Genomic DNA, 25,532 nt, shown 5'->3' with positions numbered 1-25,532 from the left:
GTCTGGGTGTTTCCGTAGGGGCGACCTCGGTGGAGAGCCCGAACCAGATGCCAGCACTGCACATTCCGCCTGAGTATGAGGATTTGGCACTCGTGTTTAGTAAGACCAGAGCGGCACGGTTGCCGCCTCATAGACAGGGGGATTGTGCGATAGACCTCCAGATAGGAGCTGCGCTCCCGCGGAGCCATGTGTATCCTTTGTCACAGGAGGAGAAAAGGGCAATGGAGACTTACATTGCAGAGTCTCTGAGACAGGGATACATACGGCCTTCCACTTCTCCCGCGTCCTCGAGCTTCTTTTTTGTGAAGAAAAAGGATGGAGGTTTGCGTCCGTGTATTGATTACCGCGGTCTCAATCAGGTGACTGTGAAATATAGTTATCCACTCCCGCTGATTGCGACCATGACGGAGTCATTACACGGGGCACGGTTCTTCACAAAATTGGACCTCAGGAGCGCATATAACTTGGTGCGCATTAGGGAGGGCGATGAGTGGAAGACAGCATTTAGTACTACCTCCGGCCATTACGAGTATCTCGTCATGCCATATGGGTTAATGAATGCTCCATCAGTCTTCCAATCGTTTGTAGATGAGATTTTCCGGGACATGCAGGCGCAGGGAGTAGTGGTGTACATAGATGATATTCTTGTGTACAGTTCTACTCGGGCCGAGCATGTAGCCCTGGTGCGCAGGGTATTGAGGAGACTGTTGGAGCATGACCTGTATGTCAAAGCCGAGAAATGTCTGTTCTTTCAGGAGTCAGTTTCCTTTTTGGGTTACCAGTTGTCTGCGTCAGGGGTGAGAATGGAGGTGGACCGAGTGTCTGCCGTGCGTAATTGGCAAACCCCAACTACAGTTAAAGAGGTGCAGCGGTTCTTGGGCTTTGCGAATTACTACCGGAGGTTTATCCGGGGTTTTGGACAGGTGGCAGCTCCCATAACGTCTCTTCTGAAGGGGGGTCCGGTGCGCTTGCAGTGGTCGGCTGAGGCGGACAGGGCCTTTGGGAGACTGAAGGACCTGTTTACCTCGGCTCCGGTGCTGGCGCACCCGGATCCCGCTTTACCCTTCCAAGTAGAGGTGGACGCGTCTGAGGCCGGTATCGGGGCAGTTCTTTCACAACGGTCCGGCACACCACCTAAGCTCCGCCCCTGTGCTTTTTATTCTAAGAAGCTCAGTCCGGCGGAGCGGAATTATGACGTAGGGGACAGGGAGCTGTTAGCCGTAGTACAGGCCCTAAAGGTGTGGAGGCATTGGCTTGAGGGGGCTCAACACCCTTTCCTCATTCTGACCGACCACCGTAACCTGGAATACATTCGGGCAGCTAGGAGACTGAATCCTCGCCAGGCTCGATGGACTATGTTTCTCGCCCGGTTTGTGTTCAAGATCACTTACATCCCTGGGTCCCAGAACGGGAAGGCAGATGCCCTGTCCCGGCGGTATGACACGGAGGAGAGGTGCGTGGAGCCCATTCCCATACTACCGGAGTATTGTCTGGTGGCACCGGTGGTGTGGAAAGTCGATGCGGAGATCGAGCGGGCATTACGCACCGACCCTAGCCCTCCACAGTGTCCGGTGGGTCGGACGTACGTCCCGCTCGAGGTCCGGGATCGGCTGATTTATTGGGCTCACACGTCACCCTCCTCTGGACATCCAGGTATTGGCCGGACAGTGCACTGCCTTAGTACGAAGTACTGGTGGCCAACGTTAGCCAGAGATGTGAGGGTTTATGTCTCCTCCTGCTCAGTGTGTGCCCAGTGTAAGGCGCCCAGACACTTGCCCAGGGGTAAATTACAACCCCTGCCCGTTCCACAGCGACCCTGGTCTCACCTCTCGGTGGATTTTGTTACCGACCTTCCCTCCTCACAAGGGAATACCACCATCCTGGTCGTTGTGGATCGGTTCTCGAAGGCCTGTCGTCTCCTTCCCATGCCGGGTCTTCCTACTGCCCTACAGACCGCTGAGGCTCTATTTACTCACGTCTTCCGGCATTACGGGGTACCCGAGGATATAGTGTCCGATCGAGGCCCCCAGTTTACCTCCAGAGTCTGGAGAGCCTTTATGGAACGGTTGGGGGTCTCGGTGAGCCTTACCTCGGGTTACCACCCGGAGAGTAATGGGCAGGTCGAACGAGTCAACCAGGATGTGGGTAGGTTTCTGAGGTCATATTGTCAGGGCCGGCCGGAGGAGTGGGCGAGATATGTGCCCTGGGCCGAGATGGCACAGAACTCTCTCCGCCACTTCTCCACTAGACTAACCCCTTTCCAGTGTGTGTTAGGGTACCAGCCGGTTCTGGCACCTTGGCATGAGAGCCAGATCGAGGCCCCTGCTGTGGATGAGTGGGTGCGGCGCTCGGAGGAGACGTGGAACGCTGCACACGTCCATCTGCAGCGAGCCATCCGTCGACAGAAGACGAGCGCCGACCTACACCGCAGTGAGGGGCCAGTGTACGCACCTGGAGATCGAGTCTGGCTCTCAACCAGAAACCTGCCCCTCCGCCTGCCCTGCCGGAAGCTGGGTCGGCGGTTTGTGGGGCCTTTTAAAGTCCTGAGGAGATTGAACGAGGTGTGTTACAGGTTACAACTGCCCATTGATTACAAGAATATTAACCCCTCGTTCCATGTGTCTCTCCTCAGGCCGGTGGTAGCTGGTCCACTCCAGGACTTTGAGATTGAGGAGACTCCTCCGCCCCCGTTGGACATCGAGGGGGCTCCGGCGTACACTGTTCGGACCATCCTGGATTCGAGACGCCGGATGGGGGGTCTCCAATATCTCGTGGAGTGGGAGGGGCACGGTCCGGAGGAGCGGTGCTGGGTGCCGAGGAGGGACATTCTGGATCCGTCCCTGCTGACCGAATTCCATCGTGGTCATCCTACGCGCCCTGCTCCGCGTCCTCCTGGTCGTCCCCGAGGCCGGGGGCGGCGCACGGCTGGAGCCGCGCGTCAAGGGGGGGGTACTGTCACGGTTTCGGCCGAGGCGGCCCCTCCTCCTTGTTCGGGCAGGTTTCGGCGGTCGTCGTCTCCGGAGTACTAGCTGCCACCGTTCTATGTTTCTTGTTTGATTGGTTTTGTCTGTTTGTCACACCTGTTTTGTGTTATGTCTCATTAAGCACCCTATTTAGTTCCTTGTTGTTAGTTAGGTGTTGTGTGTAATTGTTTCCTTGTCGTGTTGCTGCGCTACCTATTTTTGGTGCGCTATTTAGTAGTTTGCCTCCTTGTTGTTTTTAGGAGAGATTTACGCACATGTTTAGTGCGCCCGTTTGGTTATGCCTGTGCTCGCTTTTCTCGCCTCCGGGCTGTTCTTGGATTATTTTGTGTTGATTCTACTAAAGACTTTGTTTGGATATACTTCTGCGTCCTGCGCCTGATTCCACACCACACCTACCTACAGCAACTCTTGACAGTGATGACAGAATAGACATTATTAGATGCGAGGTTCGAGTCCTCAGCGATAAACGTCTTTGGTAGACGAACGTAGAAAGATGCAAGGTTCGAGTCCTCAGTGATAAACGTCTTTGGTAGACGAACGTAGAAAGATGCGAGGTTCGAGTCCTCAGCGATAAACGTCTTTGGTAGACGAACGTAGAAAGATGCGAGGTTCAAGTCCTCAGCGATAAACGTCTTTGGAGACGAACGTAGAAAGATGCGAAGTTCAGGTCCTCAGCGATAACTGTCTTGGTAGACAAACGTAGAAAGGTGCGAGGTTCAAGTCCTCAGCGAGGTTAGGGATAAAGGTTTAAATCCCTGGTAGAAGATAACAATTAAAATAACCCGTAATTCTTTACGAGAGTAAGAGCAATATAGAGGAGAAGTACAAATTAAGGAGGGTCAACCTTCTGAGAGGTAGAGTGCTGTAGTAACAAGAGAATAAGGCGTGTGAAGTTGCTCCAAACAGGAAGGAGAGAGAGAAAGCAAAAAGTCATACGACAGAAAGAACCAGAGCAGAGATAAGTAAACCTGTTGTATTATAACACCAAAAGTCTAAATAAGCAAACAACATTTTAATAACATCAGGGTGGAGATTTGATGCAAGTGTTTAATTTACTAACATTGCATTAATAATAAAAAACATTGTGGAACCATATCTTAGTGATAGGTCAGCATGTACAGATAATGAATATCCTCAATAGAGTAGTTAAAAGGGGTAAATTACAGATAGTGTAAAAATATGTCATGGACAATATCGTTGTAAGCAACACGAAATGGGATTTACATTATATTAAAGAGGCATAAGTAGCATGTGATTTAAGGAGTGCACGTATTATTTGATGTGAGTACCTAGAAGTTTCTAACGGTCTATATGGAGTTTGTGACAAATTTGAAAATATGATCCATTTTACGTGTGGGTAGGTGATTACTAGAGATTTCATAAAATAATAATTGGAATTATAATTATATATTGGCTTGCTCACCCAAACGTAGACGTACGTCATGGGTGGGACATAATTGATGTGGGTTTTCTAAGTTTGTACCGTGGTTGGATAGTCTGATCGAGGTAGGGTTTAAGGAATAAACTGACCGTGAGTAATGTGGTTAAAGACGTAAGTTATAATATTTTACAGAGCCAATTTAGGGTTTCCATCAAAAATAAAACTCATTATGGAGCGAATATGATGTAATAAAGGAATTTCATTATGTCGCAAGGGAAAACATAATCCGTTTTATTAAAATCGGCAGATCTATTTCCAAATCAATGAATGTGGATTTGACTCGTTGACTGCTAATTCATTCATTTTGAGCACGTGAGATCTTTGCAAAGAAACACTTGAACGACCTTTTTAAGGCTATTTTCTTGTAATTGTGTCGTTATTATGTACCAGAGGTTAAGACTACAAACCATTGTAGTTGGGCTATTTGTGGGACTTATTGTATTTTCAAAAGGCATAGGTTCCATGGTACTGACTAAAATCTGAGTTTTGGAGTGTAATTCATCTGCTGGTATGTGTTGCTTGAACGGATACTACAGAGTAGTTTGGTGATGTCGAATGGAAGATTTGTAACGTGTTTTGGTTCAAATAGAAAGACTCACTTATTTAACAGGTATAGAGAGACGATTGCGTGGTAGTCATTTTTTTGTGCGTTGCCTAAGGGTTTGCTAGATAAGCGATGGTGATGTAATGTCGATCACTACATTGGATATTAATAAGTGGATATAAAGTCAATATATGATGGTAAAATACAGCAAGTGTTTGGTGTTACTTCTAGCCCACTTAGAAAGGATATTTACCTAGATCTGATGTATTCTGATAATGGAGGAGTGTTGGTTTCAGATGAGCTGTGACTATAATCTTAGTTGATTACAGGGGAAATAGAATGTAGTTTAGAACGCACAGAGAAGCGAATGTCTTATATTCATGGGAAGTGAAGCAAGGGAATTTAGAGAATAATAGGAATATTAAACAAACACTAGGGATACTGTAGCTTTGTTAGAAGTGTTATGGACATACTATTGTAATAGGTAAACTGAACCAAACATGACCTTACTACAGCAATTTAGGATTGTTAATGTTATTAACTCAGTTTTTAAACCCTACAATAGAGGTAAATGCAGAACGCGGCTTGAGCATGGATGTTATTTGGTATACTAGTAAGAAGGGGTTTCCATATTTTGTCTGCGGGTGTTAGCAACTGGGTCTCGCTGAACGTGAAGGAGCTTTAAGTGTAATAATGGGTTAAATGAGGTGTAAACAGATCACTAAGTGATGTAAAAAAAGAGGATGTCAAAAGGCTGGTGAATATTATCGGTGTGAAATGGCTAGCTAGTTAGCGGTGAGAGCTAGTGGGGTTTCACTTGGTGACGTAACTTGCTATGCGACGTGGAAGTAGTTGTTTAACTTGCTTTCCAAGGATCGCAGATTTTGTGGAGCGACGGGTAATGGTGTTTCGATGGTAAATGTTGTCGATATGTGTAGAGGGTCCCTGGTTCGAGCCCAGGAAGGGACAGAAAGCAAATATTTTACATTGATTCTATTGACCTAGATTACTAGATTACTTGATAACATTACTTGAAAGGAATTGTCTTACCAACACATAGCGAATAGTATAACATAGTAATTAAAGTTGCATATCGGTGAATAGATGTTTTGTTCGTTTTGACTATAACTTCACTATAATTTATATTTTGTTGAGGTAACGTTATATGGAAAGTTAGCGATAGAGAATAATAGATATTGTAGAGGGTTTACAAAGTAAGTAAATTAATTGGGTGATGAGACATGTTGAATTGATGTTGAATTGGATTGTTTAATAATACTGGTATTAAAATAATGATTTGTATTAAGGTGAATGAAAATATGTTATTAGGTAGTAGTGCTTTGTGGAGACAATTTACTAATGACACGATTTCGTAAGAGGGTGAAAGGAAGTAGTGATAAGTGGGCTATATTGACATATGTAGGACGCATTGGAATGATATGAAGAACATGTCTAGATAGTTGAATATGGAACGTTATTTGATAATTGGTAATTATTATTATTACATTATATCATTTGTTTAAACAACAGTGAGTTATGCAGACAGTTCATTAAGTCTAAAAACGATAATCTGTTTATGGTACGTTGAACAATGGGAGATAGTTGTTACTATTAGGATGATGGATTAAATAAACAATTTTTTGTAAGTTATGAAGTTATTAAACAATAGGTTGTTATTGTAAAACATCAATGCAACAGGTTGCGATGATTACATTACTAGAAAGGGGTTATAGGTTTATATTAGAAGGTGTAGTGAACTTAATGAAACGTGGTATTATATAGTGTCTTCCAGGATTGATGGAAGTCTACTACAGTATATGTTAAGGGAAAGTAGGAGACAACGTATCAAACAATTTTTAAATAGATGCCTGGGATAAAATATCACGTCTTACTTAAGTGGAGTACGTGATTGTATTGGTTAATGAATGAAATATGATATTTACAGGGGTGACAGGATCAATAGAAGGGGAAACAGATTTTCCTATGTTGTTGATCAAGTAAACAATAATGTATCATTTGATATGGGATCACAAGGAGCAGATTTAGGGGTTAAATAATCATTGTGAGATTTAAAGAGATATGATCTGAAGGGTAATCAATTAAACATAATCATTGTATACTCGAGGAATTTTGAGTGGTTTTCATCTTTTGAGAGATTTTATATAATATTTTTATGGCGTAGTTATGAGGAATTAGATTGATACAAAGGATTATTGATGAGATAGGACTGTGTATATCTGCATCATGTTTTGTGTGTACTTACTATTTTTGGATTACTGATTGTAATTGAATGTTAACAAAATGTATAATTTCTCTTCCAGAAGAAAAGGGGATTTGCTTATCTCATTGGAATGTTGCCCAGGGCTAGGGGGAGCAGTTTAGTGAAGTTAGGCAGTATTAGGTCGTAAAAGGGAGCTACCAAATTAAGTAAGGCCTGGCTATTTTTGTTTGTTGTTTTTCAATTGGGTTTTTCAAATAAAACACAACACACCTAGTATGATGTTTATAAAGGGTTGTTATTTTGATTTTAGGGGTTTTTCAACAGGTCAAAGGTGATAAGTCTTAAAGGAGCACACACAGTGAATTCTATGAAGTTTTATTTTTATTTTTTTGACTGAGTTTTGGGTATACATGATTTCTTATGAGAAGAAATGTCATGAGGACTTAATGTACGCTTGGGATACACAACATTTATGAAATGTTTTGAATGTTGGTAATGATTAGTATACTATTGGATGGAACAATTCGTTGAATGATTTCAATGACCTCTGAACTCTGTTTTGACTTTCTAGTGTGACTTGATCATCCACACTGGGAATTCTAAAGACAATGAGAAGAGGACTTTAAGATAGTTTATTTTACCGAGTTGAGGGTAATTTATAATACTGTGAAAATGGTGAAGAAGTTTATAATTTGGTAATAATATATATGATTCGAACCATATAAAATAATAAAAGAGAGAGAGAGAGCTTTCCCTGAATGAGGGATACCTGTTGCTAGTCAATTGTACAAATCTTGGATTACTTTGCGGGATAGAAGTTGAGGTATTATCAAATGTTGTCATTATTAATTTAATGTATTATTATGGTTTAATAGTTGGTGTTTTGTTTTTGAAAGCATGAATCACGTTGTGACATGTGTTCAGAAAAGGGGGTAGTAATGATGGTAAGAGGATTTATTGGTACATTTGCATATTGTATTAAGAATATGAGCAATAGTAAGTAATGTGTTATGGGTTAGATTAAATGTTTTAGGGGAAAATGTATTTGTGGTATAAGGCAGAATTTAGAGGAGGCCTTTCTATGAAATGAGTGGACTGCAACAAGCTGCAAGCATGTGCACTTCCTAATCTAAAAGGCTTATCAGGACTGATAAGAAGACAGGATGAAGTAGCATGCTGTGTCTCACCTAAACAATGTTCTGAAGATTTTTTTCAAAAAGGTGAAGGCTTCTCTGCCAGACCTACCAGGAGAATCTGGACATTTTCTGCGACTTGGAGACTATGTGGTGGTAAAGGATTAAAGAGGTCAGAGATGGACAAAACCCAAGTGGGAAGGTTAGTAATAGGTGTTGCTGGCTACCTTGATGGAGGGCCAAGTAAGAGAGAGAGATTCCTAGATCTATATGTACCAATGTAGGACTTTTCTAACGCAGAGGAGGAAGATGGCACCGCTTCGGCGGAGCATTGTTTTGTTTTGTCTGTGTGTTTTTGCAGCAGGGACTATTGGTACGCTGATAGAAGGACACACTCCACAGAGAGAGGGTGATAATTGGAGAACGACTCTGCATGATCATAGAACTAGTGAAGGTAGAAGGTTCATGCATCGTCACACAGTCTACACCAACGGAGGTATGGATAGAGGGGAGGTTGACTAGGTATCATGTCAACCACTGCAACAGATTGCTACGAGGAAACTGACGATCTAGAGATGAGGGAGATGAGGATGCTGTTGATGACAATTATCAGGTCATGGAAGACGATGTCAGAGGAATGATACTGATGAGCTGTGGGTTGTGGCTGATTACCTCAGTGAAGGCACAGAGCTATAGACCTCCAAGAATTTCAAGATCTTGCAGATTTTCAGGAATCAACTGACTGTCATTCCATTCGGTTATATGTATTTAAAGGGTTTATCTAATAGAAATTGGGAAGTATATTAGAAATTGGTATTAAGTATGATTGTTAAAACATAATAACTTGTCATATGGTCAATGATTGTATGGATTTATTGGATTAGAAATGTTATCAATTAAACTGTTATGTTTGTCTTCTAGTGAGGTAAATATAGATGGTGTCTTGATGCATAGTAGGGATAATTTGGCCTAGCATGGTGTGAACCTAAATAAATAAAAGTAACAAACTATGAACTGGCTGAAGATGAATATCAGAGGCGTTGAAGATGTTTTTGTAAAATACCACTTCTAAATGCAATTGGTCTACAACAACCAATCAAAGATATCAAAGGATTTTCTCATGTTGTAATCTCGAAGGAGTGGGAAAGGAGTACACCATTAAGTGAGAATGGAGAGATATATGTTCAAATGCAACATCTTTTAATGTTGTGGGCATAATGGTTGGCAAATGAACAAGACAATGAGGTTGTGGAGTTGGTGGTGAATCTAATGAGACATTGTAGTTGTGACATTGTCATGGGCAAGTCATTTTGAAATGTGAAGATGTCTGAAGAACATAATGAAGAGACGCCAGAAGATTTAAGTGCCAGGAGAAAGAGGGGTTGCTTAGCTGTGTTGATAATAAAATTGGATTTATCTAAATTTGCTAATTTGGGTAGTAGGTATATACACTGCTAAATAAATAGTATTAAGAATGCATTGAGATAATAATATGTATTTATTATCAGGATGAGGAAAGTCATAATTGAATTATGGATGTTTATAATGTATGTTAATATAAGTGCACATTCTGACAGTTGTAATGGGTGATAAAGTTGAGGGTTTTAATTTTCATTGATAAGGATATAGTGAATCAATAACAATTGTCATTTTAAATTTGGTTGAGTTAAGTGATTTGGTTGGTTATAATTTATAACATGAATGAGTGATTTAAGTAAATCATTAGTATGTATTAGTATAGAAATGTTTTCTATAGATATTATGGGTTAAAACAGTGACACATTATGGTAATGTCTTAGGATACACTTATATGATTTATTTTGAGTAGGCATTGTTGAATCATACTGTTTCAAACATGGAAGTTAAGGTGAGGATTGTGAATGAAATCATGAATATATAATGTTGATTAATTGGGTTAACATATTAACATATTAGTCATTATATACATTTGAAATATTGGGTGATATTGATATGGATGTTTGGAGTGGTACATATCTATGTTGATAGGCAAGTACTTAATTGGTTACTATCATGGGGTTATGATATTTTTATATGATCTGATTTTGGTTGAATTCTTAAAGCATGAATAGTTGAGGGATGTAATGATTTAACAGGGAGTGAAAATAGAGTGTTATAATATGTATCTATATCAGGAATGATAGGAGAACAAAGTCGGAGTTGAACATTGTATATTTTAACAATCATGAGTTTTTAAGCAATTGGGTCTGAGATGTTACTCATTAGACTATGTAAGTGATAATCACATAGCATTGGATGCTATTATAGTAGATAAAGAGGGAATGTATGTGATTATATGGGGGATACATGTTGGACATTAAGATTAGGAAGGTATTGGGAATTTAAATAAAGCTATGGAAAATATTAGAGACATATAGGAAGGTATTAGGAGAATGAATAGAGATGTATCAGTCAATATAAATGCAAGGAGAGAAAGGATAAATTATTCATCTATATGTTATTACAGTTTAGAGTACATTGATAATGTTGATTGGGGAATGAGGAATGTTAAGTTGGAAATGTATAAAGTGGATTTTAAAGTTTGCAGGATTGAAGATTTGGAAAGAAGACTATCTCAGTAGATCAGATAGCGCCCCAAGTGACCAGTGACAAGCTTGGGGTTCATCTGACTGCGCATGGATGACGAAGACGGACGTTTTGTTATTTTTATATTCATGTGTCCAGATTATAATATCCATGTAACTTTGTAATGGTCATGTATCTTTGTATTTGTGGGGATGATGTCATTATGGTTACAATTTATTTCTATGAATGTTTTTCTTGGTAGCATGTATAAGATGATGGGTCAGTTATCTAGCATAGTTAAGAATCTAATCATATATGTATACTACTGATTGGAGAACATTTGATTTTATGTGAATTTTATGTGAAGTGTTGGGGGTTAAGTAATGTTATATTTAATGAATTGTTACTTACCATAGACATAAAAAAAAGATGGATTGATATGATGAGGATATGGGGCCATTTCATATGAGTGTGTAACTAGTTTAAAGTTAGTATGGATGAGTGGTTCTGGGTGACTCTAAGTCTGGGGTAGTAAATTCCAATCTGTCCAAGGAAGATAGTGGGGTTTATATTAGAATGATGTCCGGAGGGAATGTCCTGCTTGGGGTTAAGAGGTCATGACATAGAAGGGGTAGTGCTCATTGACGATGGCCAGATGTGGTTGAAGAAATGTGTAACCAAGAGTATAAAAGATGTGAGATTTGTGTGTGTGGGCAGTTCAACTGACAATGGGGCAAGGCTCGTGATCAAATAAATACTTGGTAAAATCTCCACAGAATGTCTAAGTAAATTCTTGCATCTTGAACTTCTCAATACCAGAAACTCATCATAACACCCACTAACCCTGACTGACTAACCCTAACTCTGACTGACTAACCCTAACCCTGACTGACTAACCATAACCCTGACCCTAACCCACTAACCCTGATTGACTAACCATAACCCTGACTGACTAACCATAACCCTGATTGACTAACCATAACCCTGACTGACTAACCATAACCCTGACTGACTAACCATAACCCTGACCCTAACCCACTAACCCTGATTGACTAACCATAACCCTGACTGACTAACCATAACCCTGACTGACTAACCATAACCCTGACCCTAACCCACTAACCCTGATTGACTAACCATAACCCTGACTGACTAACCATAACCCTGACTGACTAACCATAACCCTGACTGACTAACCATAACCCTGACTGACTAACCATAACCCTGACTGACTAACCATAACCCTGACTGACTAACCATAACCCTGACCCTAACCCACTAACCCTGATTGACTAACCATAACCCTGATTGACTAACCATAACCCTGACTGACTAACCATAACCCTGACTGACTAACCATAACCCTGACCCTAACCCACTAACCCTGATTGACTAACCATAACCCTGACTGACTAACCATAACCCTGACTCACTAACCTTAACCCTGACTGACTAACTAACCCTAACCCTGACTGTGTCTGTACTAAGTCTGTGTACTAAGTCTGTGTACTAAGTCTGTGTACTAAGCTTTACACGCATGCACATACAATACGCACGTGCACACAGTCGATTCAGTCCTCAAGAAATGTGACTAGAGGAACTGCTGGCACTACATAGAGCCCATAATCCAAAGTCATTTTGGGCCACTTGCCATGTAATAAAGTAGTCCGCGCAGTACCATTACATCCCCTTTACTTCTTCCATGCTCACCAAGCATGCCAAGAGGTAACAACATTACTTGGCATCCTTCAAAAACATAGCCAGTAGTTTTTGACAGCTTCCCTCTCATAGATACATCTAGGCCACTGATAGTCTAGTCCTAGATTTTATTGGGCTGTCTTGGTGCTAATAACCATAGTAACCATAGCAAGACAGCACAAACAGACCTAGAACGAGGCTAGGCTAGTACATAGAATTCCCTCTGAATGTTACATTTTTAGAGGTTTCAACGTTGAACCTTTTTTACCAAACTCAAAGCCCTTCCTGAACAGATTTACAGATTTTTTAAAAGATACCTACCTTGGCTTCACATCTCTTATGAACGGCTGTCTTGCACTCTGCAACGAGGACAAAAAATAACTGTGTGAGAGTGGGTTGTTTAAGTGTGTGTGTGTTTGTGTGTGTGTGTGTGTGTGGGGGGGGGGGGGGGGGGGGGTGTTGTGTGTGTGTCTGTGTGTGCGTGTGTGTGATGGTTGTACGTGAATGCGTTTGTGTTACTGAGCTATCTTAAGATGAATGCAAAAATTGTAAATCACTCTGCATAAGAGTGTCTGCTAAATGACCAAAATGTAAATATGATGTTATCCTCTGTACTCACCCATGCAGAAAGCCCCAGGGATGTCGATGTTCTGTCTACACACTTCACATGGTCCTTTCTTCCTAAAGCTCTTCTCTGTGAACAAATGGGACCCGGCTCCTTTACCAAGCTGTAACAGAACACAAACAGGCTTTCAGTACCATTAACATAACGCAACATAACGTAACATAACATAACATGACATGACAAACACAAAGGGATGGAGACTGCATCCAAATACCATTTGTCAAATGTTGTACAGAAGTCATAGTATACAGGGAAATGGGGAAATCTTGGTGCTCAAAACTGACATCCAGAAGAGTGTCTGTCTGCTCATGGAAAATGTGATGGATAGAGACTGTGTGAGTGTGGTATGGGATACTATGCTCATCTATGCTTAAGGTGTATATATACAGAGAGAGTGAGTGTGTGTGTGTGGTTATGTCCACACCCACTCTGTCACAACACTTTGTGTCACAGGTTGAGGGGATGGAGGGATTGAGACTACCGAAAGAGAGAGAAAGACAGAGAGAGAGAGAGCGAGAGAGAGAGAGAGAGAGAGAGAGAGAGAGAGAGAGAGAGAGAGAGGAGCAAAAGAGGCCAATTCTCCTATTTTCCTCAGAACAGGAAGAGAGGTGATGTCTGGCACAGTGCAGTATGGGCGCCCTTTCAGTGGAAACCTATGGTGGACAGTGGGCACCAGGCGGGCACTATCAACAGACGCCTCTGCAGACCCCCAACCTCAATTATTAAATCTAGGACACTAAAAACAAAAAAAGGTCAAATCTAGAACAGTGTTTTACAAATGGCAGATCGGAACTCACTGATGTTTGTGGCTAAAGCCTGGGTTAGTTGTGGCTGGCTGGAAACATGGCTTTGCTTATTTGTGGGTCGCAATACAACTTGAAAAGCTTTTATGTGAATCAAATCACAAGAAGTTTGGGAGCCGGAGAGGGGAGGGGAGGAGAGAAGAGGGGCGCACACACACACACACACACACACACACACCTACCTAAACAGTCTCTGTTAGGGTGTAACTCTATAAAATCTACATCCTCTCCTGCCTCATAATCCATGATTTATGCTTTTCATACTCTCAGATGATTTCGGGTAAAAAGCAAGGTATGCCAAACGTCCGAGAACGTTGCGGCAACACCTTCCTAAAGCAGTAGCATCTGACTGCATGTGAACTACATTAGCTCATTAATCTATCCTCGAGTGAGAAGGGAGGAGGAGAGTGTAGTCTGTGTCAACAACTTACACCAACTCCAGCAACAAACACAGGGGTTTGTCTTCTGACTAAATGGCTGGTGCATTTCTCTGGCCTGAAAGAGCATTTCTGAAGTTTGCGTTTTTCTGTCTATCTCAAGAACAGGAGAGGTTTTAACTAGACACCCAAAACACCACCTCACAGTCTCTCTAACTCCCTCAGAAACACCTTCGCAAACACCTTTATTTATTCACTCACTCCATCACAAGGCACACCTCTCCGTTGACTGCCCCTCCCTCTCTTCCTCCATCCTAAATTCTGAGAGGACGCACAATCACACTCTATGTAGCTTTGCCGTGATTTAAAGCCATTGCATGTTGAGTAAAGGATGTAAAAGCTTTATAGACCATTAATTGGTCTTTTGTAAGTGCATAATGTATGCTTAAGACATTATTTATATGTCGTGTGTGTGAGTGTGTGTTCAATCAGGATGAATAGTTTATGTAGACCACTGATGATGCCCATGGCATGCTTTTAACATGTCTAGTTGAAGCATGTTCAATAGCATAGTGACCATCCTATTGACATTCAGATTGCCAGAGCACAGTGTGAAAATAGATACAAAGAACATTTATTCAATGATTGATTGATATGTATCCAGACTGTTCAAGTCGTGGTCCCGTTGCACGTTTACTAAAGTGCCACTAACTGGGACTGGACGCATCAGAATGTATGTATGGATGGATCTGTCATTATGACTCTCTGTGTGTGTGTGCGTGTGTGTGTCACTAACAGCATGGGGAGCGGGAGCTCTGTATGTGTCACTCTGTCTGTCTCTATGCCCATCTCTGTCTGTCTCTATGCCCATCTCTGTCTGTCTCGGTCTCTCTCTGTCTGTATGCCCATCTAGGTCTGTCTCGGTCTCTCTCTGTCTCTATGCCCATCTCTCTCTGTCTCTATGCCCATCTCTCTCTGTCTCTATGCCCATCTCTCTCTGTCTCTATGCCCATCTCTCTCTGTCTCTATGCCCATCTCTCTCTGTCTCTATGCCCATCTCTCTCTGTCTCTATGCCCATCTCTCTCTGTCTCTATGCCCATCTCTCTCTGTCTCTATGCCCATCTCTGTCTGTCTCTATGCCCATCTCTGTCTGTCTCTGTCTCTCTCTGTCTCTATGCCCATCTTTCTCTGTCTGTCTCTGTCTCTCTCTGTCTCTATGCCCATCTTTCTGTCTCTGTCTCTCTCTGTCTCTATGCCCATCTCTCTCTGTCTCTATGCCCATCTCTCTCTGTCTCTATGCCCATCTCTCTCTGTCTCTATGCCCATCTCTCTCTGTCTCGGTCTCTCTCTGTCTCTATGCCCATCTCTCTCTGTCTCTATGCCCATCTCTCTCTATCTCTATTCCCATCTCTGTCTGTCTCGGTCGCTCTCCCTCACGTTCGATACTATGCGATCTATTAGATCAGCCTGTATACTGTTATATAACTCAGTGCGGTCTTCTGAAATCAATTTCAGTTATGCAATTCTGTGTCCAAACTCCAGTGTTCTAAAAGAATAGTCAATGCTAAGGGAAATTAGCTGATTAATCTGGAAACAGATTTGGTTGGTGGACACACTATGTGAACTTGCCTACACCCCTGGCAAAGACAACCTACTTAACTTGTTTCATTTGTAACTAATGCTTTCCATCCATGGAAAATTAGACTTCTTATGTAAGGCATGTGGGAAGCATCCAGAAATTTCAAGTGACTCAAACTCAACTGTAAACGTGGATAGAAAGTTTAATAAAAATGGAATTATACAATATTTCACAAGAATTCTACACGTAATAATATTGTAGTGTAATATGAGATGCTATACTAGCCTATCCCTTACAAAAAAAGATTGCAGTTTTTAAACTGCAGTAAAAGTGCAGTAAATGCAGTCCACTGTGGTATTTTGGATGCAGTAACTGCAGAATAAATGCAGTTGAACTGCAATTATACTGCACTGTAACTGCGGTTACACTGCAAAATTACTGCAGTTTAAAAAACTGTTATTTTGGACGTGTATTTGCAGCATACTACAGTTATATTGCACTCTAACAGTTATACTGTTGAATGGAGTCGACGTACATGGTTGTCGAAGGGTATTAGGATAGCCGTTTTGGTAAGAGTACAATAATTTGGCAAACTGGTAGAAATTGGGAGTCACTCGTTTTTGCAAACAGATAATAAGCAATTTAAAAATGACAGAAGTAGCCTACAGACACATAAGTTCGCCATTAATATATAACACAGAAGTGTTTACCGTAGTGACTTGTGTTAGCAGCAGACACAAGTAGCCAATGTGTTTTTCAATTAAATTGTCGATATATTGATGAATAAGAGTAAGTTAGGCTATGATAAATATGAATACACTACAAGTCCTCTTACCTTACTCATCTCGCGGTTTGGTCCTCTTTTAAAAGCTGTTTTGTTGTTCATGTATCATTAATGACGTCCATACATCTTAGCATTTATCATTGCTTACATTATGTCGCTCTCCTCGAATGTGCGCTCTTTCAGATCTATTGCCGACATAGGCAGAGTCAGGTCAACAACAAAGCAGATACGCAAGAATCTATTGGCCAGGTCAAACTAAGGGTTAATTGTCTGATTGATTCAGATATGTATATTTACATCTTTATCTACATAATTCTGAAGTAGGTCAATGTGAATAATATTACTACATTCATTTGGTTAAAATATTTAAAAAAACATTTACAATATGATCAATTGTGCACACTGTATTCCCTCACAAGGCCAAAATGAGAGTAGAATATTCGAAAATAGCAGCACCTAGTGGCAAAAAAGGAGAAGAGCGCTCAGTCTCCAACATGAGAATCAGAGTAGCCACATTGCAGCAGACATTCGCGTACCAAACAATTTAGGAAACCTTCATTCTATCTCAAGGGATTTAAACTGTTCAAATATCTTGATTGATTTCACTATTCTAACCAACTTAAGATGTCTTGAATCCCCCTCAAAAGAGGAAGATAATGAGCCTTTGGTAAAGGCGGTTAGAATCATAAAAACAAACTATATCATGTTAACTTTATTATTTGAATTGGAAATAAAGATGACATGTTAAATGTTATTATACATGTTACAATTATTAAATAATAATGATAATACTGTCCATCCTAATTGTATCCTAAGAATTTTACTTGATAGTGAATTACCAAATCACTTATCAGAGGAAGTTCCTCCTCTCCTCACAGTCTCTTGGTTCCCCAAAGCGCTCCTGCTTTGGCCAAGCAGCATCGCATCAGTAGAAACCAAGACTGTTCTCAGGGCAGGCCTGGTTGTAGCTAAATATGGAGAACAAGATGTGGAAGGAGGCTCTGAAGCACTGCAGGGATCACGGACCTCGCCAGCTTGCTGTCTGAGACTGAGCCGCTCCAGATCCAGAAAAAGATTCATTTAAAGGGGGCCCAGACGGACCGGTCCATGCTTTTTTGGTGGCTTCTGGATGTTGGTGAACAGGGACCCCTGAAGTACCAGGCCTGGACCGGGGGAAGCCTGCCCCACTGACCCTCGCAACACCTCCGCTTGGACCCTGGCCAGAGAGAGAGAGAGCTTTGGCGAACCAGGGACTATAAGGAGAGGAGGAACTTCCTCTGTTACAAGTGATTTGGCCATTCATTATCATTGATGAGTAAAATCATTTTTTAAATAACATAGAATACAATGTTTTATTTCTAATTAAAAAAGATGACTGGAATTTTTTTATTTTTACAACTAAGATAAAGTAACATAGGCTACATTTCAACCTCAGTGAACAATGTGTGCAACATATTCAATATAAAGTGCGACATATATGCAACAAGTACATGGAGTATGTAGCCTAAAAAGCATGAGAGAAAAAGATTTGATCATTACTATGACATGTTTTGTTATACAGTAAATCAGCCGGTTGGGGAGATGTTACATTGCAACAATAATAAAACTGAGAAGGAACAGACTGTCCTTGTTTTCTGTCAATCTTTCTAGCCTAGCAGGGCCGGACTGGGACCAGAAATCGAGCCTGGACTTCTGAACACACTGGCCCATTTTCTTCCTTGAGGACCCCAAACCAGCCCATTTTCCCCCCCCTCGAGGCCCCCTCTCCGGCCCATTTTCTTCTTAAGGGCCCCGCTATTAGCCAGAGAATGTTCATTTTGCACACAAAAAACCCAAGTTAGACAGGCCCACTGGGCTAAAAATGGACCAGCCCATCTGGCATTTGCCAGAAATGCCAGATGGCCAATCCACCCGTCCTAGGCTACAATACTATGAATGTGCAAATAGCCTAACAGAATCCCGCAGTCAAGAGAATCCATTACAGACAGCACTTTGACAGCTGCTTAGCTTGCATGCAAACGGTATAGAATGGACCATTAATAGAGACCAGTGTTTTAAACACATATTAGATGCATGTGCTTGTTCTATAATGCATTGAATATTGAATCCATAATTAGTTTGAGGTTAAACTAACAATATCAAAATGTAAATTACTTGAACAGGGGGGTGCATCAAGATGACTTGAGAATATTTGTAGCTAAGCTCACAGAATAGAGAAAGCAAAGAATTCATGAATTGTTTTCACATTTTTATTTTAAAAAACAAAGACCACGCACATCTCACCCTCATTCAACAGACAAGAGGCCATTTTTTATACAACATTGTACAACAGAAACATAAGTATTTTTGTCTGGCTGAGCCTGAGATACTGTAGTTACAGATTAGTAGTTAATAGTACTTGTATACATTATTTAAGCAATAAGGCCAGATGTGGTGTGCTAAAAGTTCTTCCGCTGCACCATCGAGAGCATCCTGACTGGTTGCATCACCGCCTGGTATGGCAACTGCTAAGCATCCGACCGCAAGGCATTACAGAGGATAGTGCGTACGGCCCAGTACATCACTGGGGCCAAGCTTCCTGCCATCCAGGACCTCTATACCAGGCGGTGTCAGCCCTAAAAATTGTCAAAGACTCCAGACACCCTAGTCATAGACTGTTCTCTCTGCTACTGCACGGCAAACAGTACCGGAGTGCCAAGTCTAGGTCCAAAAGGCTTCTTAACAGGTTCTACCCCCAAGCCATAAGACTCCTGAACAGCTAATCATGGCTACCTGGACTATTTGCATTGTCATTTTACGCTGCTGCTACTCTGTTTATTATCTATGCATAGTCACTTTAACTCTACCCACATGTACATATTACCTCAATTACCTAGACTAACCGGTGCCCCCGCACATTGACTCTGTTATTTTATTGCTGCTCTTTAATTATTTGCTATTTTTCTTTTTTACTTAACACTTTTTTTTATTTTCTTAAAACTGCATTGTTGGTTAACGGCTTGTAAGTAAGCATTTCACTAAGGTTACCTGTTTTATTCGGCGCATGTGGCAAATAAAATGTGATTTGATATGGTCAATATACCACTGCACTGCATCTCAGTGCTTGAGGCGTCACTACAGACCCCCTGGTTCGATTCCAGGCTGTATCACAACCGGCCGTGATTGGGAGTCCCATAGGGCGGCGCACAATTGGCCCAGCGTTGTCCGGGTTTGGCCGTCATTGTAAATAAGAATTTGTTCTTAACTGACTTGTCTAGTTAAATAAAGGTAAAATAAATAAAAAATATATACATAAATACACTCAGTGTAGTCAACAGGATGGAAAACAGAAAAGTAACATCAGTTGATCATGTAAGTCAGCCATTGAATAGCAACACTTCATTTCTATGGGAGGTGGTGATTAGCGAAGAACTCCAAAGACTTCACTGAGACAGCAACTGAAAAACAAAAGGCAAAACACAATAAGAGTAACACAGCTGGAAACCATATTCAACCATGGACAATAAATACAACCATTCAAAGCTAGAATAATAATCGCACATCTCATACCTTATATTTTATACTGTAGATGTACAGCCTTATTAAAATGTATTCAAGATGTGTTACTGTAAATATTATATATTTTATGGCAAAAAAAATGTTTTATGGCAATGGGAGGTCCAACATGGTACAAAGGAAATCACCCTTTTCACTGTCTCCTTGATGTAGGCCTTCTTGTTTGACAGGTCATGACGAGGGTACATTTTAAAAACCTGAAACCCATCGTAAGAGAATAAGTAAAACATAAGTAATGACTATATTGTTTTTTTTAAATGGTTAATCTATCAGGTTCTTAAAAGATACACTGTATATCCTCAATTCACCCATGAGGAAATGTGTGAGAATTCAATGTATGAACTCAATGAACTGGTGTTCATAAAGGATTAGAACGACCAACCCTCTTGAAAATGTCCTTCATTGTTTCTCCAGGTCGACATGGTCCACCAGTTTCTTCACTGTCGTTTTCAGCTCCTCATTTGATGGCTTCCTGGTCATCCTCTTAACCAAGGGCTCGTCATCCGAACTGTCATCGGTGATGTCATCATCTGACTCTGATTCTGTAAGCGCCACTTAAACCAAAAGTGAGAGAAAATGAAAAATACACAAGTAAAAAAAAAATCTATATATATTAAGAGTTATGTCATTGCTGTAAAAACACATACAGCGCCCTGTGAAAGTATTTATTAGGCTACCTTGCAGTTTTAATATTGTTGTTTGTTCCGGATCTACACAACCTAAATTGCAATGTCTTGACAAAAAAAACTCACCTTTTTTACTTTGCATCAAACGCCTTCTCTTTGCTTTCCTCATTGCTTCAATCTGTAATCCAACAGGGGCCAATTTAATATCTGCCACTAAGAAACCATAATTCACATGACATTACAATAATCTCAATAAGTCTAGAAACGAATGACAACCTGCTATGCACAGCCAATATTTAGTCTAGAGCTGGGACGATAAAACTAAAATTATCGACACCGTCACTTTTCGCAGGCATTATGATGATATCATTTATTACGATAAGTAGCCTATACTAGAGAAATGTGAAGTTTGAAATGAAATAAGTTTGCTAATATGGGTGATTGTATTGGGACTACAACCATCAAACTAGAAGTAGTAGTTTAAAGGATAATTGAAAAAAAATAACTGTGGTGCACGTGAATGTTATAAACGTATCTTTCTATTTATCATTATCACATCAGTTCAGGCAATTCATCGCGATATGGATTTTTCTCAGCTCTTATTTAACCTATATCATCCAAATGAATTTAAACTCGCCTTCTGTTCATATTCGTTGTCCTCAAAATCTGTTGAGGTAAGGTCAGAGATCTCAGAAACATAATCCTCATCATCTGAACATGGTCGCCACATATTTCTGTGTACTGTCTCAATCTTTTTGTGTGTGTTTGGCAATACTCTCTTCAGGGGAGAAATTGTCTGCAGGGAATAAAGTGTATTAGTATTCCAGTGAAGTTCTGCTCTTTGCTGAATGTAAACATTAGGCTGAGGCGAATATCTAAGGGAATATTTACAGTATAGCTTAAATGCGTAGACTCAGGGTCCTAACGTTGGGTACATTATAGCAGATTCAATACATCTCTTTGTTTGTTCAAAGCTTTGTTCAAAATATCACAACAGCCAATAACGTCAAAGTATTGAAAAATTCCAAGATCTGAAGAACCCCCATTCCAAATCAGTCAGGTGAAACATGATCACATTTCCCCTTACCTTGGCTGAGGCTTGGTTGATACCATAATCATCATCATTCTTGGAGTTGTCATCAACATAGTCCAATCTCTTGTGCCTCAACCCAACCCTCTTGGCTTGAGGACCTCTGCTCTTTTGTTGTTCAGCTTCAAGTTCACTGTCACTCCCCTCCTCAGATTCTTCACACACTAAAGGAGTGTTCTGACGTGACCTGCTCCGAGGTCTACTGGATTTACTCGTTTGTTTGACTGTCAGACAAGAAACATAGCAGAGAGATGGGCACTTTAGCTAAATTTGACTGTAGTGAAATTAAGTATGGTAGGGGTGTACATTGATGGCGTCGGTGGGATTTTTATGGTGAGGATTTCAGCCTAATAACTTGTGAGTTGAAACAGCTAAAAGCATGATTAACATGCCTACATATATTTCATGATAATTAGCCAAAACATTCATGAGCCACTCCAGATCATTAACATCAGTATTTCTCAGTCAGGAATTATGAACTAACATTTCTGATGATAATTACCTGTGGGAGATACAGTAGCAGGGCTGGTTGGGGGTTCTCTGCTGCGTCGGGGGGTTGTGCTACGAGGAGACGGTGTCTTGCTGTCTCTTGTCTGGGCCCGCTTTCTTTTCCTTGCCGACTCCAGTTTCATCTCCCTCTCATACTCTTCCTCAGTAATAACCCTAGCTTTCAGTTGGGCCTTTATCTTACTTGGCGTCATCTTCTTCTGATTATCTATCTCTGTCAAGATCTCAGCCAACTCTGGATCAATCAGTCCTGCTGCCACCAGGGGGTGGGACATGTACTTGCTGGGAGTTACTGTTGGTGGTGGTGGCGCTGATGGAGTTGGGCTGGAGGGAGTCGCAGTCTTTTGGGGCATTTGCTTTTTGGATGTCGAGGGAACTCTTTTACTCGAATCTATGGCACTGGGATTAAAGGGGAAGATCCCAGCTTTTCTGAACCCACTGACTACGATCTTCCGCTCTTTGCATTGCTGGTACGGCTGACGGAGAACCATTGGAAAGGCCATCTTGGAAATGACTAAGGAGTTTTTGAAGTGGCAAAGGTCTCCAGCCACCTTGAAAAACCCAGTCTTCAAAGCAGAGAATTAGGTCAAATCCAGGGGCTGCAGGATGTGAGAGCTGTTTGGAGGAAGAACTAGGAGCACAATATTTTCTTTTCTTGCCGCCTCAATCACCTCCGGATCCAGGTGACTTTTGTGTCCATCAAACACCAGCAGCAGGGGACGTGTTTTCACAGCATACTTGATGAAATTATTCACAAACCACCTCCTGAAGAGTTCATTGTCAATGTATCCTGATGGTGATGTGCCATAGAGAGCATTAGCAGGACCTCCCTTGGTGTAAGGTCCTCCTGGGAATCTCTTTCCAAAAATGATGAAAGGGGGGACATCTTCACCAGACGCATTAAAGCAAGCCAGTACTGACACACGGTCACGTGTACCAGTTGCCTGGATGTAATTCTTCTTTGAGCCCTTAGGTCCTTGCACCATTATTTTAGATGCATCCATCTGGAACCCTGTCTCATCACAGTTGTATATCTGATAAGGTTTATCCTTCAACCCATGTTGCTCCAGCGTCTTCTCCAGGAGCTCAAAGTATTCAGTCACCACAGGTTTTGTGGCCTGGTTGGCTCTGCATCTATTACTGATGTCTACCTTCTGCATGCTCTGGGTTTTGCCTCCGTCTGAAAAACAACCACCATGATTGGCCTAATGGTTTGATGTCATCTCCTTAGTTTATTTTCCTCCTAAAGGCAGTGCCATAGGCCATCACTCTGGGCTTGGTCAGGGGGAACCCCACTGATGAACAGTATTTACAGTATTGCACTAGTGCTTCCTCATCTTCTTTTGATAACAAGGGTTCATGCCCACCGATGCGGCCATGGGTAACCTTTCCACTTTTTCTGTCACCTATTGTGGGCCTTGGTACTTTAAACATTACAGATGCCATTCCTGATTGACATGCCCTACTAGTAGCTAGCTATATCATTTTCGAAATCTCTTAATAAATGTCATAGTTTGGCCCTACCAACTAATTCTAAAGAAAAATCACTGGTTGATTTATCAAATATCATTACAAAGATATGATAAAAACTACATCTTATCTAGCTAGCTAACGTTAGCTAGCTACCAGCTATTTTACCAAAATGCATGGCCAGCCAGCTCAAGATATTTATCTAGCTAGCTAACGTTAGGTAGCTAGCGCCGAATGGACCAATTATACTTGCTCCTTTCCAATCCACTTAATTTATCGACTGAAACATGTAACTTGGTTTCTTCTGGTATGTCATATTTATTATTTTCATTCCTTACCACATAATCCGAATCACATTTCCACGTCCAGCTCCGGTAGCAAAGCTTGTACTGGCTAACGTTAGTGTTGACCAAAGATACTGTTCACATAGCTAGCTAGCTACTACGCTTATGCATCGATTGGTGAGTTCATTTCAGCTCGCCCAGTGCCCCGGGTGAGAGGAATATTACTTTATAACCAATGGAATTGTCTCAATGTGAAACGTCGTCCAACTGGTGCCCCGGGCGAGATAAAGCGAGCGACTGTTTTGTTTCTCAATCGCTGCCACCTTCGCTTTAAAAAAATGCGCGAAGTTCTGCTGAAGTAAATAAAAGTTATGATCACATGATCACTAACACAGCCTATTTGACTAATAAGATTTTATGTAATTCCAATTTCCATTGATTTATATAAAAAATAATTTTTATAAGGGAAATCTCAACTAACCTCAATGTATTATATCCGTACCCTCCTGCCACTGCAAGAGGTACTGCAAATTGTAATAACTTGAATTTGATTAATAGGAAGTGGAATGTCTGTCCCAGAAGGGCTGTGTTACATCACTATTGACAATCAACTCACATTATGTTACACACTCAAGCACAATTCAGTACTATCATCCCTACACACTTTCCCCCCACATATGATTGTGATTTGTCCTAAATTAAACACAAACCTTGGATTTCTTTCCCTTTGCCATAGGATGACGCTTGAGGATTTTAGACCATATTTATCAAGAGCTCATTACATTTACATTTTCATAAGCAGAGATCTCCTCTAACCCTCGCAAATAGTTAATGAGATACAGTATAATATGGTAGTCTTGCCAAAGTCTAGCTCATTTTTCACAAAGCATCTCCAACCATTCCAGCTCCCAAACCTCAGTTAGTCCGGTTCCAGTCAACAGCGAGAAAAGCATTAGGCAATAGCAGCACCTAGTGATGAGAAAGAAGAAGTGCGACAACTCAGTTTCCTAACTTCTGGTTCTTCCAGTGGACATTTGTGTACCAAACAATATAGGAACTCTTCTCTCAACTCTCCATTCCGTCTCAAAGGACCCAAAGGTAACTACAAACATTGTGCCTAGTTATGTTAGCTCAATGAGGAGCGGGAATGGAGTACCCAAAGTCTGAGAGAAAGATTGAAAATCCTCAGAATTATAAAAAAGACAGAAAACTCAGTTGGGAAGGGAGTACGGGGTCTTAGAACAAACATATCCACCCAGTTGTCCC

At 41.3% G+C, this 25,532-nt stretch overlaps 2 protein-coding genes across 2 annotated transcripts in view; both read right to left on the bottom strand.

Moving 5' to 3' along the window:
• The window catches only part of LOC311133310 (tensin-2-like), a gene marked incomplete at its 3' end in the record, with an annotated part of 81,104 nt that extends 67,901 nt beyond the window's left edge, over nucleotides 1-13,203 (bottom strand). Inside the window, exons 1-2 of the mRNA XM_084166811.1 lie at nucleotides 13,185-13,203; nucleotides 12,887-12,924 (exon numbers count right to left, since the gene is read on the bottom strand). Of these exons, the coding sequence (XP_084022937.1) occupies nucleotides 12,887-12,924; nucleotides 13,185-13,188 (42 nt within the window). The 5' untranslated portion in view covers nucleotides 13,189-13,203. The remainder of the gene's footprint in view (nucleotides 1-12,886; nucleotides 12,925-13,184) is intronic.
• Nucleotides 13,204-19,358: 6,155 nt separating this feature from the next.
• LOC311133911 (uncharacterized protein) lies at nucleotides 19,359-24,400 on the bottom strand. The gene is made up of 7 exons (XM_084167525.1): nucleotides 24,321-24,400; nucleotides 22,508-23,692; nucleotides 22,003-22,229; nucleotides 21,553-21,711; nucleotides 21,042-21,093; nucleotides 20,672-20,843; nucleotides 19,359-20,486 (listed from the first exon to the last, which is right to left on the bottom strand). Exons 2-6 carry the CDS (start codon nucleotides 23,013-23,015, stop codon nucleotides 20,689-20,691), a joined length of 1,101 nt encoding a protein of 366 aa, XP_084023651.1. The 5' UTR covers nucleotides 23,016-23,692; nucleotides 24,321-24,400; the 3' UTR covers nucleotides 19,359-20,486; nucleotides 20,672-20,688.
• Nucleotides 24,401-25,532: the final 1,132 nt, after the last annotated feature.

This window comes from Coregonus lavaretus (assembly GCF_964263955.1).
Source record: "Coregonus lavaretus genome assembly, chromosome: 8".
Classification (NCBI taxonomy): Eukaryota; Metazoa; Chordata; class Actinopteri; order Salmoniformes; family Salmonidae; genus Coregonus; species Coregonus lavaretus.
The sequence above is the reverse complement of the archived record's forward strand: the minus strand, read 5'-3'. Positions and strand labels throughout refer to the sequence as shown.